General features: G+C 40.2%; 1 protein-coding gene across 1 annotated transcript; it reads left to right on the top strand.

Moving 5' to 3' along the window:
* Positions 1 to 7,404: 7,404 nt before the first annotated feature.
* Positions 7,405 to 17,561, top strand: vwa7 (von Willebrand factor A domain containing 7). The gene is made up of 17 exons (XM_035524934.1): positions 7,405 to 7,475; positions 9,739 to 9,993; positions 10,417 to 10,650; positions 10,935 to 11,031; positions 11,172 to 11,303; positions 11,680 to 11,875; positions 12,199 to 12,374; positions 12,768 to 12,880; positions 13,383 to 13,499; positions 13,631 to 13,837; positions 14,098 to 14,224; positions 14,377 to 14,529; positions 14,818 to 14,910; positions 15,253 to 15,530; positions 15,697 to 15,833; positions 16,017 to 16,176; positions 16,512 to 17,561. The coding sequence occupies exons 2-17, from the start codon at positions 9,769 to 9,771 to the stop codon at positions 17,091 to 17,093; spliced, it is 3,027 nt and encodes a 1,008-aa protein (XP_035380827.1). The 5' UTR covers positions 7,405 to 7,475; positions 9,739 to 9,768; the 3' UTR covers positions 17,094 to 17,561.
* The last annotated feature ends 1,407 nt before the right edge of the window (positions 17,562 to 18,968 follow it).

Genomic DNA, 18,968 nt, shown 5'->3' with positions numbered 1-18,968 from the left:
GGTTCCTGATGACCCACACAACAGCAGAGGACTCATGTGTAAAAGGACTGGAAGGTGGAGCCAAAACTGTAGATGTTAAAGTAGCAGCCCAAAGGCTCTTCAATAGCAGCAGGAGGGTCTCCTACAGAACATCCAGAAATGAACCATCAAAGTTCAACAGCAACATTTTCAAGGGGAGAACATCCAAGGAAGCCTACTTTGGCTAATATGCACTTTGGTTACTAGCTTGTCAACATATCTACTGTCATATTAAAGATCAACTAATAGTTTTCAATGAAAGCCAAATTCTACCTGGGCAATTCTGAGTGATGACACTTCCATAATACCAGACTGAGCCATCAGGAAAACAAACTTTCCAAAAAAAGCCCTCAAGCTTAGTAAAACTAGCTTTCTCATGGAAATAGCAATCTGCATTTCACAATTTGCTGACTTACAAGGTTAAATGAACTCAAACTGTTCAGGCAATCTGGTTACACATGTACATTCTCAGGCTTTACATACATGGAAAACAAAATAAAAAAATAAGATGGGATCAAACATATTATGTCAGAGGCAAGGTTTCTGACTACTGGACTACAACTGACCAAAACCACTTAAATGTTGATGAAAACTTATCTAATTGGGCATCCAGTAGTCCTGCCTCCACAATGGCAGTGGGCTGATGGGCATTCTGGTAATAAAAGAGGAGCTCCACATCCTTGTCAAACCTGTGACCAAGAGAGAGCCTCACCTAGATGGCTGCGAAGGAAGAATTTTAACACATTTTGAAACAACAGCACGAGCAATCTCCTGCCTCTTTACCGTAGCAAGAACATACACAACAAACATACACACAAGTGCACACACATATGAGCATGCCTTACCATTGCCCCTGTCTGTGCTGTGTTGAGGTAAGTCAGTGGCTCCAGGGAGCAGTTTGAGTCAGCTTTAGAAATGGGTTTGGTGAGATAATATGAACCCTAAGGGACAGTGTATAAGGCACCATACTAGCAGGAATTGATGTAATCTGTGGCAGATTATCAGAATCTGAGAGAGAAAGAGATTACCACATTAAGAATGACAAAACAAGATGAATTAGTTGCGAGAGGGAATAATCAATATGGTCACTTTCTAAAATGACTCAGCAAACTAACAAACTGGTCTTAGTGAGTGCAGAGTCCAGACAAGTCCAGACAATTTACTTTTATTTTATGAGTAAATTCGTTAAATAAAGATATTATGGTAATGATCATTATCTTGCCCATGTTGCTAGGTGTGTATCGTGGGTTAAGGGTCGGCAAGCAAAAACGCGGCTGCGATCTGCCTGCACATCCAGTTTAAATAATTAAGTTCCACTTTCAACTTTAATTTTTAATATGGACTATACAAATTACTACAAAGTAATACATTTTTATGATTCAGATGGTCATTTTGTCATTTGAAGAAAATGGTCATGTGAAACAAGAAAATTAAAACATGGGCATTTATTTCTGAATGGTTTTGGGTGCAACAGCTTCTAATACTGGCTAACTATATTAGCATTGTAGGTTTTAGAAATAACCACACTTATATCTTGTGTTGTTTGGTGGCTATAGCAGTGGCTCCACCAATAAACACAAGTTTGAGTGACAGCATTTATCTGCTTTTTTACTGTGTAAAAAAGTGGTCAGATTTAAAGGTTTATGGAAAGAAGCAACTCGCTTTGCAAAAGCATTGTGACTGGTGGGGAAAGCCTAAACTCCATTAGACATTTTCTGGCTGAATTGCAGTCTCCCACCCAAGGTATTCAGACAATTTCTTCTTCCCTTTAGAAGCCCAGTGGTGTTGTCCACAACAGAATGCAAAAGCACAGGTGCATCATTTTAGCGTCTCTTCTATCCGGGTTACATAATGGGGTAATGAGCCAGCACCTAAGAGGTTAGCTGCTGTCAAATTGGCATTATACCATTATGAATGTGGTCAACTGCTCCAAGCACTCTAGTAACATTTGGGAAACAAGATATCTCTGAAAATTGCATTATGATATTGGCCTGTTCTCTCACCGGTTAAGGAAATTAGGTGTCAGCTGAAATATGCCATTCAATTCAGCTGGCATAATGGCTCTTTAGGAAGTCTTGTATAACCACAGTCTTTCATCTAATTCCCTCTGCAAGCAACAATCTGCCAGGAATCAAGGGTCGTGGACAAGTATTGTGGAAAGGTATTACCAAGTTTCACAATGTTGGTCTATAAACTGCAGTCTTGTGCATTCACAGTTGCTGTACGTCTATCCCTGATGAACTGAGTGCATTTTATACCAGATTTGAGCCTGTAAACAATGTTACAGCAGCAAATGTTACAATTGGTTACCAACAACTGTGACTGGCACTGTTGGCCAGCAGCAGCTATAGGTCACAAGAGAAGGCATGTCTGAAGCAGAGAGAGAGGTGGAGGTGGAGGGTGGAGGTAAGAGATGGAGGGCAGAAGGGGCACCCTAAGAGAGATCAGAGTAAAACAAAACTAGGCACCATTGGATGGCAATTTGTAGGATGCCTTCAGAGACAAAGAAGAGGAAAGGAAGGGACAAGGCTCAAATGGAAGCTGAGGAAGTAAAACTGCTGTGTGGAGTTCAGGAAGGAGATAAGACCGGCAGTGAGTGGTAGAGAAGAATTGCTGATTGACTGAGCTACTGCAGAATGGTGAAGGGGAAAGTATTTGATGTGTCATATGGACAGAGGGATTAAAACAGAGAGACTTGGTGGTGGAATGATGAAGTACAGGAAAGCATACAGAGGAAGAGGCTGGAAAAGAAGAAGTGGGATAACCAGAGAGATGAGGAAAGTATAAAGGAATACAGGGAGACTGTAAGGTGCAAAGGGACATGGTGAAGGGTAAGGAAAACGTGCATGAAGAGTTTTATGAGAGCTTGGACACCAAAAAAAGTACCGATTGGCTAGGCAGAGGGACAGAGCTGAAAAGCATGTGCAGCAGGTTAGGTGATGAATCTACACAGTTAGCCAAGGTAGGAAGCTGTTTGTCAGTAGTATGGAGATTGTGAGTGAGAAATTTCTCAAAAAAGTCTCTAAGTCTCTAATTTGCATGGTTAAACTGCTTATATGGATAAGAACTGATCACATCTTATGAAACCAAAATCAACAACTCTCACATCCAAATCAGAAGCATGACAAAACATTTCTCAAAATAAGACATCAGTAATTCTCAGTAAGTCATCAGTAAATTCTCAAAATACATCATCAGTGAATTTGTTCTTATTAATTTATTTATTCATTTTAAATTTTTGTTACTTTTATTACAATTTTGTTACTTGACAATAAACATGACAATCATCATGTTTATTTCAAAATGATTTGCTTTGGCAAAATTGTACATGGTATAGTCATGCCAATAAAGCTACCTTGAATTGATCAGAATTTAAATTGTATGAAGCTTACAGTAAAATAATAGTGATGCCAACATAACTACCACACTAAAGTTCTACTCTCAATACTTGATTTGATGCCATGACGAAACAATAAATCCCACTAAAATGCATTCCCGAGGTTTGATTTGGCGTGCTGAGGTAAATTAAAGCACCTGTTAGCTTTTAAAATTCACATAGATCTTTTTTTTAATGCAAATATCAAAATATCTTGCAGTATTTTGACAACATTAACAACAAATAAGTGAACAGCGATTTTCAGATGTAGCTGGGTCTTGTGCTGGATTTTGGCCCTCTATGTCCCTAGATGCACCCTGCGCTATAAAAAATAAATCTACGGAATCTAAATGCATATATATGTTTTTTAACACCTATACCATTTCCAATACCAAGTAAATACCATGCTCCTGCTCCTGCTCCCATCTCAGACACTGACCCTGCTCCTGGACCTGTCTCATACTTATGTTTGTTCTTCCAAGGTCTTGTTTCCTGCTATACTCCTGTTGGTACCCCAGGCCGACTGCATACTGCCTCGATGCCTGGGATCCCCCGAACACGTATTGAGAGCCACATGTTGGGGGGTGGTAGGCGGGGGATGTTCTGTCATGGTTTCCTCCTTCAGCATTGCAGTTCCCATGGAGCTAAATGTCATGAGGTTTTGTTTTAGTTCTGTTTCTGCCTCCACCAGACCCTTTTGTTATCTGTATCCCCATATGTGTGTATATATTTCTAGTTTGTCTGTCTATAGTTGTTTGTAACCATCTCTGAGATTTGCCTTGTTGTTTGTAAATCTCTTGTTAAATCTATGCTTGGTGTTCATATCTCTTGTTATATTTTCGTTTCACTTTGGTTTTGTTTGTCTCCCAGCTACCCATCTGTATAATGAGTTTGGATTTGCATCTAATTAATGCCACTCAGCTCACCAACTGTGTCCTGCCTCTCCTCACTCCATGTTACAGCTATATGCAAACATACTTTAGGGAACTCTCTGAATTTGAATATCTTGAATAATTTGTTATGTTCTCTTTATGATAGCTTGCGGTCTGCTTTGCTTATACTCATATCTTTTGAACGCTATCATTTTAGACAATAAAGTAGAACAGTTTGAACAAACTAAAAAGTTTTTACTTTTTTTTACTCAGTACTTGATCATTTTAACCAAATGTTTTATTTTTATTGTTTTTACATACACCCTTTACTCCAGCTTGAGTCCTTGTATCCCTGAAGAATGACAATAATTGCCATGAATAATAATATTCGGTTGAATGTCGTTTTAAGACACTCTACCCAAACAAATGCAGACAGGCTGTTATAGGTTAATTCTACCCCTGGGCATAATCTGGTGATGGCTCACTCTTACTAAATAATGTTAAATATTAAATATGCACTGTATGTGCTTGTATTAAACTTAAGTGAGCCTAGTACTGTAATTGAAGAATAATAGTTGTCATGCCCTGGGTGCAACCCAGTAAGAGGGTTTCCAATCACCTAATTTTTTTATTCACTGCCATCACCTGTCCCTTATCCTCTTCAATCATTACCATCCCCACACTATTTTATCCTCTTCAATCATTACCATCGCCACACTATTTTATCCTCTTCAATCATTACCATCGCCACACTATTTTATCCTCTTCAATCATTACCATCGCCACACTATTTTATCCTCTTCAGTCATTACCATCGCCGCACTATTTTATCCTCTTCAGTCATTACCATCGCCACACTATTTTATCCTCTTCAGTCATTACCATCGCCACACTATTTTATCCTCTTCAGTCATTACCATCCCCACACTATTTTATCCTCTTCAATCATTACCATCCCCACACTATTTTATCCTCTTCAATCATTACCATCCCCACACTATTTTATCCTCTTCAGTCATTACCATCCCCACACTATTTTATCCTCTTCAGTCATTACCATCGCCACACTATTTTATCCTCTTCAGTCATTACCATCCCCACACTATTTTATCCTCTTCAGTCATTACCATCGCCACACTATTTTATCCTCTTCAGTCATTACCATCCCCACACTATTTTATCCTCTTCAGTCATTACCATCGCCACACTATTTTATCCTCTTCAGTCATTACCATCGCCACACTATTTTATCCTCTTCAGTCATTACCATCGCCACACTATTTTATCCTCACAGGTGCTGAGCTCCAGTTCTTTGCATTTAGTTTGTTACAGCCTAATGGTTCAAAACCTGCCTATGGCCTTCAGAACGTTCCACTATACAAACCGGCTCTGACTCCAAGCAAGTTATACTTAAAACTGTACATATTCAAATACACAGAAGTTATTTATTGGCTTTTAATTTTTTTTTTTGTATATTGATGATATATCTTAAATTGTCTTTAAATTGAGTCTAATCTTAAACTCAGCAGTCTTTCAAAATGTTCTGATTTTTTTTTCTAGACTTCAGAGCAGTATGAGTGAACTGAGCTGACAGGCACCTTGCAACACAACCACCATCTTTGGAGGACTTCAACTACCATGCTCAGATTTGGAAGAACTGAGATCAGTAAATATTTAATATCACCTAAACATCTAAAATACATTTGTAGTAAAATTGCAAGATTGTAGAAATGATTCAGTGCTTCAGATTTAAAGTTTGAAAGCATAATTTTAAAACGAATCGGAAGTTAATTCCACAAATATTGAGTTGATGGTAAAATTAAGTTGAAATTGTAATTTTACTTATTTAACTTACTCGGGTATGTTGTAAGGGGCTTAAATATGTTGACTTTAATAAAATGCACAAAAGTAAACTTGGAAAGAGCCATGGAAACAGTTGCCTAATCTTAAAAAAAAGAATTCTAACCATTGTGTGCAGATTTTTGCACAGCCTTTTCCTTTCTATGCTTTTATAAGCATTTCCTTATTTTCTAAATAAAGATGTTCTTCCTTGTGTGTCTCTCTCCTGTGTATTTCATTGTGAATTTGCTAGACCCAAAAAGTAAAAGCAGTTAATCATGTCTTTTCTCCTCACTAAACTAATATAAAATTTTAAAGCCATGTTTTTCATTTTACTGAACTTCTTGAATGAATTGCAGAATGTTTTAGATATCAAGACCAGTGAACTACTTATGCAGGATGTGGTTTGTCTATATCCAAATCTCTTCACTGACTGTTTTTATAGTTCTAGAGAAAGTGGAGTTCTGTTGCTAAATGAGCGTTTGCATGAGCTATCCTGCAGATCTGATCACCCTCTGTCTGAGTCCCAGTCTCATTCTAGTGCCTGCTTTCTTCTCCAGTCTTACCGGCCTTATTGTGTCTGTTCTATTCAGCCCCATTCACTCAAAGCTTGCAGTGAAAACCCCATACATCGACTCTCATTCTCTGCACTCTACTCACTCAACTCAGTGCGACCCCCACCCTTAAGCATGCGCACACACATTCACAATTACTTTTCATAAAGCCTAAAAAAAAAAAGCACAAAACCCCAGCAATGGTAGATAAAGCCAGTAGCCAAACAGTTATTCAGCAGAATAGGCTGAATAAGGGTTAATGTATGTTTAACCCCTTCGTAAATCTCCCCTTTTTTAATCAAGCTTTTTGTATCATACAGCAGCAAGTCCAACTTCTCATGTCAGCACAAAAGCCACTAGAGAACTGTGTGTGTCTCTCTTTCCAGGGAAGGAACACTGATCCTTAATGTATTCATCCTATTGTACAGAGCAAAGGCACCATGCTATAATGGGGTGAGAGACTGAGAGAGTTTTTTTGGGGGGGGGGAGTTGTGTGTGTGAACCCCAGTCTTCCAACCAGATGCAACCTACTGCTCCCTACAACCATCTCGGTGCCTTCACTTTCACAACCGTGGCCCTATCTGCTGCCGTCTCTAAATCAAAAAGGTTGAATCGGGCTGTTTCAGGCACATCAAAGCAGTGTTGAATCTGCCGAGACAGTCAGCACGCCTTCTATGTATGGGTATGAGGCAAAAAGACAGAGGGCTTTGTACTCATGCTGGAGAGTTTCCTGAGAGTCTTGTGATTGAACAAAGCTGGTCACTGATTGGAGCAGGGAGGGTGGAGAGAGGTATAGCGCTGAAGTCTGAAATACAGGTAAGAGAAAATAATGAATTCTAACATGTTTATTGACGTGCAAATGGGATTGCAAGTGACTGTTTTGTTAATGTATGTGTGTGTGTACCTTCACTTAAGGAATTCTTTCCTGTGAATCTGCTGCAGTGAATCTGCTGTGTATTTACTGTTTGTGCCTGATTCGATTAATTAATTCAGTCAAACCAAACCACATCCATACAAATACATTTCACATATAACATTCAGTTGTTAGACACACTTAAATCAAATCAATTACTGTTTATTTTTACTAAATGAGCCTTTAGATGCATTAATTAATATTCTAAATGAAACACATTCATGAATGAGGTGTGTGTGAAAAGTGTGTTCCTATATACCTTTGCTCCTCTTTTAACATTCAGTGACCTGTAGTCACCCAAAGCTGAGCAGAGGACCCCAGGATTCCCAAACCTACAAGGATATGCAAAGCCTTCAGTTAGCAAAACATCACAAAAGTCATTTTGACTAAAAAGCCCAAAACAAACAAACCGTATTAGATACATTTTACATCTATTATTGGAATGCAAAACAGTGCACAAATGATGTTACTTCAATAATGTTGCACCATTGTTTCTAAAACAGAACAGTGAATATTATAAACATCCATGTCCTATATAGAATTTTTTAAAAAGAAACCAGTGAATTTATGACTCATTTTCATTGTCTTGTAGCCAGCTACAAAACTTTAAATGCATCTTTCTGTTTTGTCATTTATGTTGTCTTTCTTTTTGTTGTCCAAAGTAAATCAAAGCTCAATTTGTAAATTTTATTGTGTGCATATTTTAATGATGTCTTACCCTGATTTAGTCTCCTAATTATTTCAGAGGTGCTGTATACAAATTCTTGCACATACCAGTACAGTTGTTTGCAGCTGCACTGTTTCTATGTTCTGTAGTGCAGAGATTTTGCAAATTGACATTTTTGTACAAAACAAGTCCTTAGCCAGTCACCAATATTTGCAAGCAGAGGTTTATTTACATTTATGCATTTGGCAGATTCCTCTACCAAGAGAGCTAAAGAGGTAGATGAATCTAGTGTTAGGAGTCTTGCCCAAGGACTTTAATTGGTATAGCATGGATCCCCAGTCCCCCGGGGGAAGCAGGTCTGTTACCCACTACACTACACCAACCTTCTTTATATCATTCACAAGTGCACACACTGTGAATTGCATTGACACGGAGCTCTGGTGCAACTGAGCTGGCAGAGTGGTGTAAGATAAAAGTCAAACGTCCAGGGGATCCTCCTTGCTCCGTCTCCCCTCTTGCACAGACCCTGACATGCCACATCCTGTGAAGCTGAACTGGTACACAGCACGTATGCCCAAACCACAGGTTAGCACTTCAACCACAACTGCAGGTAGATTGAGACAAGCAAAACATTAGAAAAACAAAAGATCATTTACTAAATTTCAGCAGGTGATTTGGGTCACAATAATATATTTGTGTACTAGGCCACTTTTAGCACAAGATAAACAAATTAACTTTTAAAAACTAAGTTAATTAAGTTTACAGTAATAATGAATAATAATGAAGATACAGCATTGTTTCATAGGTATCAGGTGTGGTATTCCTCTTTGTGGTTAAAGTGAGAGTAACAAATGGTTTATGGAGCTATTTCCAGGGAAGGTAGTGATGTCAGATTTTTAAATTTAGTGTAAATTCACTGAATGTCAGTGGGTTCCCAACGACCTTTCTTTCTTATGACACCCTATATACACATATGTCAGTTCAGATCAATCATTTTTTCCATAATTTACTGTGTTAAGGCTGCCATATATTTTTTGTACCACTTTGATGTGTAACTTTGATGTGTAACTTCATAAATAATACACACATTATATTTACAGTACATAGATCTATTTTAAAGAGTATCAAGACAAGGCAGGATGCATGTGCAGATATGAGTGACGTTTATTATGGGCAAATCCATAATAATCTTTAAAATGGTCCATGGTCAAGTAGCTGAGGGAGAAAAACTAAAACCTGAATATGGACCTAAAGCAAGAAATAGTAGGAATCGATTACCACTGTAATTATAGCAATGCCTGGCAGAGAAAGGCGGAGATATGCAAAAAAAGGGGAGAGGGCGGAGCCTAAATGGAAAGCAAAATCAAAAACAGATGCACATGACGCTTGGCGCTATGGGAACAATGATGCCAGATAATTGTAGGCAGTGTTATGATCACTAGGAACATCACTCAGAGGTGTATGCATATCTCACCTCTCTTTTTGTTGCATATTTGAAGAGCTGGCTGGACACTCCTGAGTGTGGAATCATGGGAGGCGGTTGTGTAAGGTGGGGCACATCGCTCTGCCTGTGCTTGCTATTGGCCCACTGCACGTCTGTCTGCTATGCCTTCCTGCCTGACTTCTGGTCTCGAGTGCTGACACTGTCCTGGAACTCCTATACACACCAGTACATGACCGAGCAGGCTCTGCTTAATGTAACCATGGAGACACTGAGGATGGTGCCTGGACAGGACTTTGGCAGTCCGGCACAGGTAGGTGGAGATGGATATTGTAAATTAAATGTGCTCCCTTGTGTCAATTAAAGACAACTATGATTGCTTATGGTTTAGCTTTGGGGAGGGATAATAAAATTTAATCTCATGAATTCTGAAAATTTTCACTATTTTTGCTTTATAGACTGTGAAGGTAAATCTTTTTTTCAGGTCATATTTCACAACCTAATTTTGCTGATGTTGTAACCACAGCTGCAGATATGACAATTCCATTCAGTTCCTCTTTTAGAATTTAGCAGCATTTCAGCTGCTCTCTTCTCACTTTGCTTTGTGTTTGACATATGGAGACATGCTTTTGAGTTCATTCGTAGATCTGCATAGATAACCTCTAACACGAAGCTTGGAGAGGAGTACACCTGCACTCCATTGGCTGCCCAACCCACAAGTGTGGTCTGCTCTCAGGCAGGCCTGGGCCGGGGGTTCTGGCGGTCTGTGGCTGACGTGGTCAGAGCCAACGCCGACGTGGACTTCGGGAGCACTACGCGTGCTGACCCAGCGTACCACTTTGACTCGGAGAGAGTGGACGAATCCACGCAGGTGCTGCGCGAATTCTGGAAGCAGACGCTTCTCCTGGCCCAGGAGAAAGAGCACCAGCAGGCCAGACGCAGCCTGGGACGACTCTTACACACCTTACAGGTGTGGCTTCTTAAAGGGATGTAGCACAATGAATAGAGACTAGGAGGGTGCAGGTAGTGACATGCTGATTATGCTTCCTGAGAGGAAATTGTAACACTGATGGCATGGGTGGCAGAGTGCCAAAGAGGGTAAGGTTTGCAGAATCATAGGAAAGAAGTGATTTATTTACTTAATGTTCACCATGTCACAACAGATGGTCCTCTAACAGTAGGCATTAAAGCAACTCATGGCACCCCATAACCTACAATAAACTGTTGATTTTGTGTGTGTGTGTCTGTGTGCAGGACTTTTATAGCCACAGCAACTGGGTGGAAATGGGACAACGTTCTGAGTACCTTCACCTTCTCCACCCCACAGAACCTGCAGTACCTGTGGCCTCAGGTGATCAGTATGTAGATAACAAGACACTCGCAGTGTGACGTAGTACAGTGAAAACTCCTAACAGGGTCAGTTTAAATACCCATTCAGCAGGTGCTTGTGTACATGCAAGTTGCTATGAGTTCCTGACCTGCTGGTTTCAGAGGACACACCCACCTGTGCTGCGTGCCACCGATTCAGCTGTTATAACAATCTACTTGACAAGCTGGTGAGCGGTTCTCGTGAGCCACTGCTGACCACTGGCTATGTGAACACATACCCTGCCAAACCCACAGGTACCTCTCACTCACACCTGGCCAGCTTTAACACTGTGGACACACACACAGCTCCATTAAGCCACAGATCTATATAAAATCGAAAGATATTTACCCACTGCTGAACTAAGAGACATATAGCTAATATGTCACGCCATACCAGTGATTATGGATTCCAGTGCTAGAGGCTTCACTCATGGAGAGCAAAACTCAGTGGTGAATGATGCACTTAAACTGCAACTGAATTAGCTCATGTGTTAAAGATCATATTTAGTCATTTTTATTTGATCAGGGAAGTCACCCCCCCCCACCCCCCGACCCCCAACAAACTTGTTTTAAACGCTTCTAGAAGAATCTATGTAGGTAGATACTCAGACAAGATGCCGGTGTGTCATAGGGAAGTGCAGCCATGGTGGTCTTCTGGACGGCAGCCGTCACCAGGGAGCGGAAGGTGGAATTAACAAGGACAGCACCTCCCCTCTCTTCTCCCCGCATCACTATCTCCACAAAGAGGCTTCGGAACTCGCTACCACGGCAACCCTCAGTGTGCTCCGAGACCTCCGTGACGAGGTTGGGCCCAAGAGCTTCCTCAGGTCAGAGGTCAACATAAATCAACAGCATGAAGACTTTACAGTGCTCGAGAAAGGGGGTTACCATTTTGACTTGACTATAGTTTGGAGCACACAATAACGGAGGTGAGGTTATGTGTCTGTTGACAGGGACGCCTTTGGTCATTCTAAACAGGAACGCTGTTGTATGAAGAAAAACGACAATTACGTTGAACTGAACTAAATCAAAATGAGTTTAATTAAATTTGACTGGATGTAACTGGATTCAATGGACCACAATTGAGTCGAGATGACTTGTCCTGAGCTACCCTCAGCTGCACAGTGTTGAGCTGTCTGTTCCACTCCAGGCTGTTCAGCGTCCAGGAGCTTCCGCCCTTGGTGATTGTTATGGACACTACGGGCAGCATGTTCGAGGAGATCACAGCTGCCCGCCTACGTGCCATGTCCATCATTCAGGCCAGAGCTAGGAGCCATGCACCCAGCCTGTCTGGCTCCTTCCTGCTGGTACCTTTCCATGATCCAGGTAAGAGCAGGATGGAAAAACAAGGACTCTGTTCTGGAATGTTCTGGAGCACACATCTGACTTTAGAATTAAAACTGTTTATGTTTCACAAGCTTTCCCAAACTCTTTCTGACACACTTTTTTATAATTTATTATTAGTATTGTATAATGTATTATCACTTGATATGAAAAGTGGTGGGACATAACAGCTCCCACAGAGTTCTAAAGCAAGTCACTAAAAGGTCATTAGCATCCAAACAACAAAATGACAGTCAGGACATATTGGTCATATAGCATTTGTCTGTGCGTGTGTGTTGTGTGTGTATGTGTATGAGTATGATTTTTCAGCAGTATGCCCAATGTGTGTGTGTGTGTGTGTGTGATGCTAAATGTGTCCTAAATACATTATTTTAGGTGTAGGTCCAGTGCAGAGGACTGATGACCCTGAAGAATTCCAGCAGTTCTTGGAAGAATTAATGGCTCTGGGTGGAGGGGATGAACCAGAGATGTGCCTCTCTGCCATTCAGGTAGCCATAGAAACAGAGAACAAAAATATACAGGATATAAACTATATGTAAACAGAATGTAAAAGAACAACAAAATAATTCTCTCCAGGATGGTAAGGTTTATGAATTGTATTTTTTATTTATTTATTTTTGTAATGATTATTTTCTGAAGCACCCTTGTAAACTGTAGATATTTAAATGAAACGCATGCTTTTAGGTAAACATAAACATCATATGTTTGTTTTTCCCTATATGCATGTGTGGTGTGTGTGGTGTGTGAAATGGTCTGTATAATAAATCTCAGTTAGCTGTATTTAGTCAAGAGGTCCCTGTCTGTTTGTCCTTTTGCATACCAACTATAATCCTATTCAGATATGTTTAATAATACTAACTTTACAGTCTGGCAGCTCATTCAGTGTGTTTGTGCATCTTCCAAATTCTAAAATTGTTTGCTTGAGCTGCATAGCAAAAGGGTATGTGTGTGTGTGGGGGGGATGTTTGTGTGTTTGTGTGCCCATTTCAGCTGGCTCTCATCCATAGCCCACCGCAGTCTGAGATTTTTGTGTTCACTGATGCTTCCCCCAAAGACAGACATCTGTACAACACAGTAAAAGCGCTCATCTTAGAAAAACAGAGCAAGGTAACACACACACACACACACACACACACACACACACACACACACACACACACACACAGTTACACTATGAGATTCAAACTCACGGAGCACAAAAATACTTTACAAGTACTCAGCTTCCTCTCCTTCATCAGGTGACCTTCCTGTTGACTGAAGACCTCAGTAATAAAGCAAGTGGGAGGGGTATCCTAAAGAGGAAGAGGAGAGAGATCCTGTCTCCTGATAGGTTCTCTCTCTACTCCTCCCTGGCCTCAGTGTCTGGCGGTATGACCATTTTCACCACAAACAAAGACATCCACAAAGCCTCAGCCATTGTGGAAGACAGCACTACTTCTCACAAGGTACAACTGGACACACCAACATGGACTTTGGGGAAAAAAAAAAAAAAAAGCTACAGCAAAATCATTTTCTAAAACCTCAACTGAAAATCATTATATTACTACAGATCTGCAGTCAGTAAGTTCTGCTTCATGGGGCTGCCTTATGATAGATGTGCGTTCCTATGGTCAGGGTGAACAGCCCAGATGTGTTCCTATGGTCAGGGGAACAGCACAAATGTGTGTTCTGGGGACTCATGGTTTTAACTGCCTCTCTTCTTCAGGTGACTCTGTTTCATGCAGAAAGTGAGACAGATTCTGCCTACACATTCACTGTTGACCAAGCGGTGAAAACTGTCACACTCCATGTTGCTGGAAGCATCATGCAGTGTGGCCTCATCAGCCCTACAGGTAAATTAGATAGATAGATAGATAGATAGATAGATAGATAGATAGATAGATAGATAGATAGATAGATAGATAGATAGATAGATAGATAGATAGATAGATAGATAGATAGAGACAAATTAATTGCTTGATTAATTGATTGATTTCTCATAAAGGTGTTCATCAGGCTCTTCTCAGTACAGCTGGGCCTCTGGCCGAGCTGGAGCAGTCAGGGGGTCTGTACAGAATCTGTCTGCTCCCGCCTATAGAGCCTGGCCAATGGCAGCTCACTGTTACGGCTCATGGATCAGTCACATTCAGTGTCTTAGGTAAGAGGCTCAGCCCATTGTTCTGTAAACAAAGATCATAGCATTGCTGAGTCACCCTAAAACATTGGATTTTCCTGCTATAGACCCCTAATCTACATTTATATGACAGACCTCTATACTTTTGGAAACCTGCAGACTCGGTCTTTGTTGTCTACTTGTTTTTAACTTGATTGTGCTTTGGAACATATTGAAATGACAAAAAAAGCTCTGAAAGACCTGACATTACAAAAATACCTAACATTACATGCATTCAGGTTAGTGTTGGGACTGTCTGTGTTCCGTCCCTAGGTGAAAGTACGTTGGAATTCCTTTATTACTTTGCACTCGAAGTGAGTGACACTCACCCAGGACTGAGGAGAGTGGAAGGCAGCCCTATTGCAGGTGGGGCCAAACCTGGGGATTTTTCTAGAAACATACACCTGTCCAACTAATGTGGCATTCACCTGTAGAGTGAGATAGAATAATCCTATAGCTCTAGATGAGTTCTTGAATTCGCAAAAAAAACCAACCCTATTTTATTCTGTTTTTATATTTGATATAATCATTTAGATTTTTTAATATTTAGTTTTCAAATAATTGACAGATTTTTGAGATGCCTGGTTGGGGGGTCTCTGGGAAATTGAGTCAGTTTTTTTTGTTTAATTATAAAAGAAACATTTCCTACAATTAAAAAATTCAAAATTTATTTCCCTTGAACATTAGTATCTATTTGCTCTCCAATAGGTGTACCAACATTTTTAGTAGTGGCTGTAATTGGCCTGTCCAGCACTGATGATGCCACATTTAGTCATGTGACCTTGCTGGGGACCAGTGGTCAGAGCTTGCAGAAGGTTTTGCTGAATTCATCGAGTTCCACTTGGTCCGGAGAAGAACTGGTGGGCAGAATAGACTCAGTTCCCAGATTGCCCTTCAGTGTCTGTCTGTCTGGCAAGGATGGGAAGGGAAATAAACTTGAGAGGGTTTCCGCGGAGACAGTCCAGCCCACGCATGTACAGATACTGGTATGACTTCAGAGGAACAAAACAAACGACACACAGTGCAGCATCATAATCAATGTCATATGAAATCAATATGAGTCGGTATGAATCCAGACCCTCTCTCTCTCTCTCTCTCTCTCTCTCTCTCTCTCTCTCTCTCTCTCTCTCTATCTATCTCTCTCTCTGTCAGATACATTCAGCTCCTCCTCTTCGGGCAGGTCGCCGCACCACCGTCGTCTTTGAGGTGTTTAACCATGGTCCTGCCCGCCACTTCACACTGACTGCAGAAGATGACCGCCGTTACCTCTCCCATAGCAAACGGCACAGGTGAGGCCAAAGCGGCCTGCTAGTGAAGTGAAACCAAGCGCAAGACTAAAAACTTGAAATTTGATATGTTTGCATTAAACCCTGAGTGATCAATTTAATGATTGAAATGTGACTCAGTAATATTCATTAAATCACAGTTTGAATGAAGACTACTCTCTGATGCAACAGTACTCTTCATGGCAGGTTATCTGTAGGTGAGAGAGGCTCTGTGACAGGGGAGGTGGAGGTTAACCCTCCCCGCTCCGCCACGGCAGGCCAGACAGTCACACTGACCTTCACGGTCCAGGCACAGGACTCATCTGACTCAAACTACGCTGTGGTCCCTCTGACTGTTCTGCCAGAGGTGAGAACTCGACACACACATGAAAAATAACACTATGCTGGTAACAAATGACTTTACTTGTTGGTAACACATTTCAGTATGGCATGCATCGTGCCAAACACATATAAGCAATTATAAATGATAAGAGCAGTTTTATATGGCATTTAAGTCCTTTTAATACAGTACATGTAACTGGGCTATACTACTATACCTATATTATTGTGAAAGACACAAATACTGAAAGATTGCATTTAACAAATGTACCAACATAAGCTTCGCTAGATTCAACATATATTGGAAGTCACACTTTTGCACATATGTCACACTTTTCCACTTTTCCTTTTTTATTTCTCCAGGAGCAGGATATGTTTCCTCCGGTGTGTACTGTAATGCATGTGGAGCTGGCCTGCTCTTCTCACTGCTCTCTGGGCAGCTGGAGTGTCTCCCTGGCAGTGAGGGACAGGGGTCACTCTGGCCTGGGCTCCATACAGCTGGCTGTAGGACAGGGCACCCTCACGCTGCTTCACGAGGAGACCACAGGGAGAATCAAGAGCCCTCTTGTGCAGCTCCATGAGGAGACCACTCAAGGGCATGAAGAGGTCACAAACCACCAACACAACAAATCACGAACAAGACTTGAGCATGGAGCTCACAGGCTGGAAATGGCCAGATTATTGCAAGGTGACCCTCCACTGAACATCACTGATTGGTCTGGGGGGAAACCCGTGATGCTGCACTATACTGCAGGCTGCTGTGTGCCTCGTGCAGAAGTGGTAGTGGGGGACCTAACAGGCAATATGAGGACCTGCCATCTTACAGCCAGACACCAGAGGGCGCTAAGAGAGAAAAGTAATGCACCAAATGGGACTACGCACACATTTCTAACTCTTGTATTGTGGATTCTGGCGGAATTAGAAACAATGTATTATGTTACCTAATGCCAAAATGCTTTAGAGAAGGGCTCTAAAGTCAGTAATAAGGAAATAAATAAAATGATTAAAAAATGTACTTAAATGGTGTTTAAATATTCACTGGCAAATATGATCACAGTGTTGTCTATAATACAGTACTTAATCCCATCAAGGGCATGGCATAATGAAAATATAATGTTCATGGCAATCGAGGATGTACCAAATGATCAAGGTCATTGTAGGTGTGAACTTTGTGGTGAAACTGCAATACATATGCTTCAACATGATTTCCTTCAAGTGTGGTCTTCAAATAGCTTAAATCATTGGTTCATTGGAGAGCTTCAGCAAGAACCAAAATGCAGGTCTTTAGCAATTTTGGAGTATAAATGTAAATTCCTTTAATTGTTCTACTCACTTATTATACTATTATGCATGATGTAGTCACCACAAACAGTAAATTATGTTACTATATTCTAGCATTGTAGGACTTTAATATGTCACTTAAGATGTTCTCTTCTTCATTCTTAAAACATTAAAAGTTTATAATGTACAAATCTTGCTACATACAAGATATTTCTTTAAATTATTATATAATATAATGTTTATATATATATATATATTATATAATATAATTATTATATAATATAATTTTATAATGTTTTAGCCATTTTAAGTGAAGATTTGAATGTTTTGTGATTTTGACCTCGTTATCATCTGATTGTTCAGTAGGGAGTTCTGTTCCCCTATTTCTTCTCAAGAAGCAGAGAGTACAAGAGTTCTTCAGCGCATGTATTCTGTTGTAAATCTCAAGGGTAGGACAAGGGGGCCACTTCAAACATTCGGTCTAAACATTACTAGTAGATATGATTATTTTTTGTTGAATCAGTTCTTTCTGAAATCAATCTTGCAAAGGTCTTGTTCTTTCTGACATATGAACATGATGTGAATTGCTTATAACTGCTACAGAAAGTGGAAGACCATGTTAATTAAGTCCTCAGTTACTCAATTTTACTGAAGGAAAAACTAAAAGATGAATTGACACTTATAAAAAAGACCAACTAATTTCTAACATTTTTTGATTATTCTCAGAATAGTCAAAAACTGGAAAGACATGTAGTCAACATCTTTGTGATGGAGTTGAGTTAGACCTCAGTTAGGGTTCCAGGCAAAATTATAGTTTGCATATTAAATGCCTTCATATCCCAGATTTATTTGTCCATATATACAGTCAACACACAAAAAATTAAGACAATCTAACATTGTTTACTGGTGGCACAATATGCCTAAAGTATTTTAAAAAAGCGCTAAAAATTAATTGTGTCTAAATGTGTTTAGGACCAACAGTGTATACTAAATACTAATTCAGATATGGCATATTATAGACATTGTTTTTCAACAATGATTGACTTCTTGGACACAGCAAACTGCTGGCAGTGATGTGCAATGACCTGAAGTAGGTGCTGTTTTTGATCCTCTGGCTTCATGATAAAAGAACAGAATTTTTGTACGAGTGACACGCCGTGTTTAGCAGCATCATTGATGACCATTGATGATGTAATGTTGACTACTGTCCCAGCTACTAGGATCCGGCTGCAAGAAGTGTGTTTCAGTCAGTATGGAAACAAAAAAACTTCTTGGTGTTTAGTGATTCAAAATGTAATAATGTCAACTGAGATACAATACTTTCATCAAGTGGTTTGACTCGAGGTGCAGGACTATCTTTGCCAGGATTGGACAAAGCTACTGCCATCTGAACACTCTCAGTGGCAGAAATTTCAGAATCAATGAAAGCTAGAAAGTGTTTTGCTGGTGACAATATAATTTGATTAGGCTTTCCTTTTGCGGTCTGTTGCGGCTGCAACAGATCGTTGCTGCTTTCAGGATTGGATCCATCTATGTGAT

This window comes from Electrophorus electricus, chromosome 4 (genome assembly GCF_013358815.1).
Source record: "Electrophorus electricus isolate fEleEle1 chromosome 4, fEleEle1.pri, whole genome shotgun sequence".
In the NCBI taxonomy this organism is placed as follows: Eukaryota; Metazoa; Chordata; class Actinopteri; order Gymnotiformes; family Gymnotidae; genus Electrophorus; species Electrophorus electricus.
The sequence above is the reverse complement of the archived record's forward strand: the minus strand, read 5'-3'. Positions and strand labels throughout refer to the sequence as shown.

What these genes read in the sequence shown, in the direction of transcription:
- vwa7 (XM_035524934.1), top strand. Translation starts at nt 9,769, where the DNA reads ATGGGAGGCGGTTGTGTAAGGTGGGGCACATCGCTCTGCCTGTGCTTG. An exon ending in TGCAGTACCTGTGGCCTCAG is followed by an intron (nt 11,032 to 11,171) that starts GTGATCAGTATG and finishes TGCTGGTTTCAG; the next exon opens with AGGACACACCCACCTGTGCT. An exon ending in AGTCACATTCAGTGTCTTAG is followed by an intron (nt 14,530 to 14,817) that starts GTAAGAGGCTCA and finishes TTCCGTCCCTAG; the next exon opens with GTGAAAGTACGTTGGAATTC.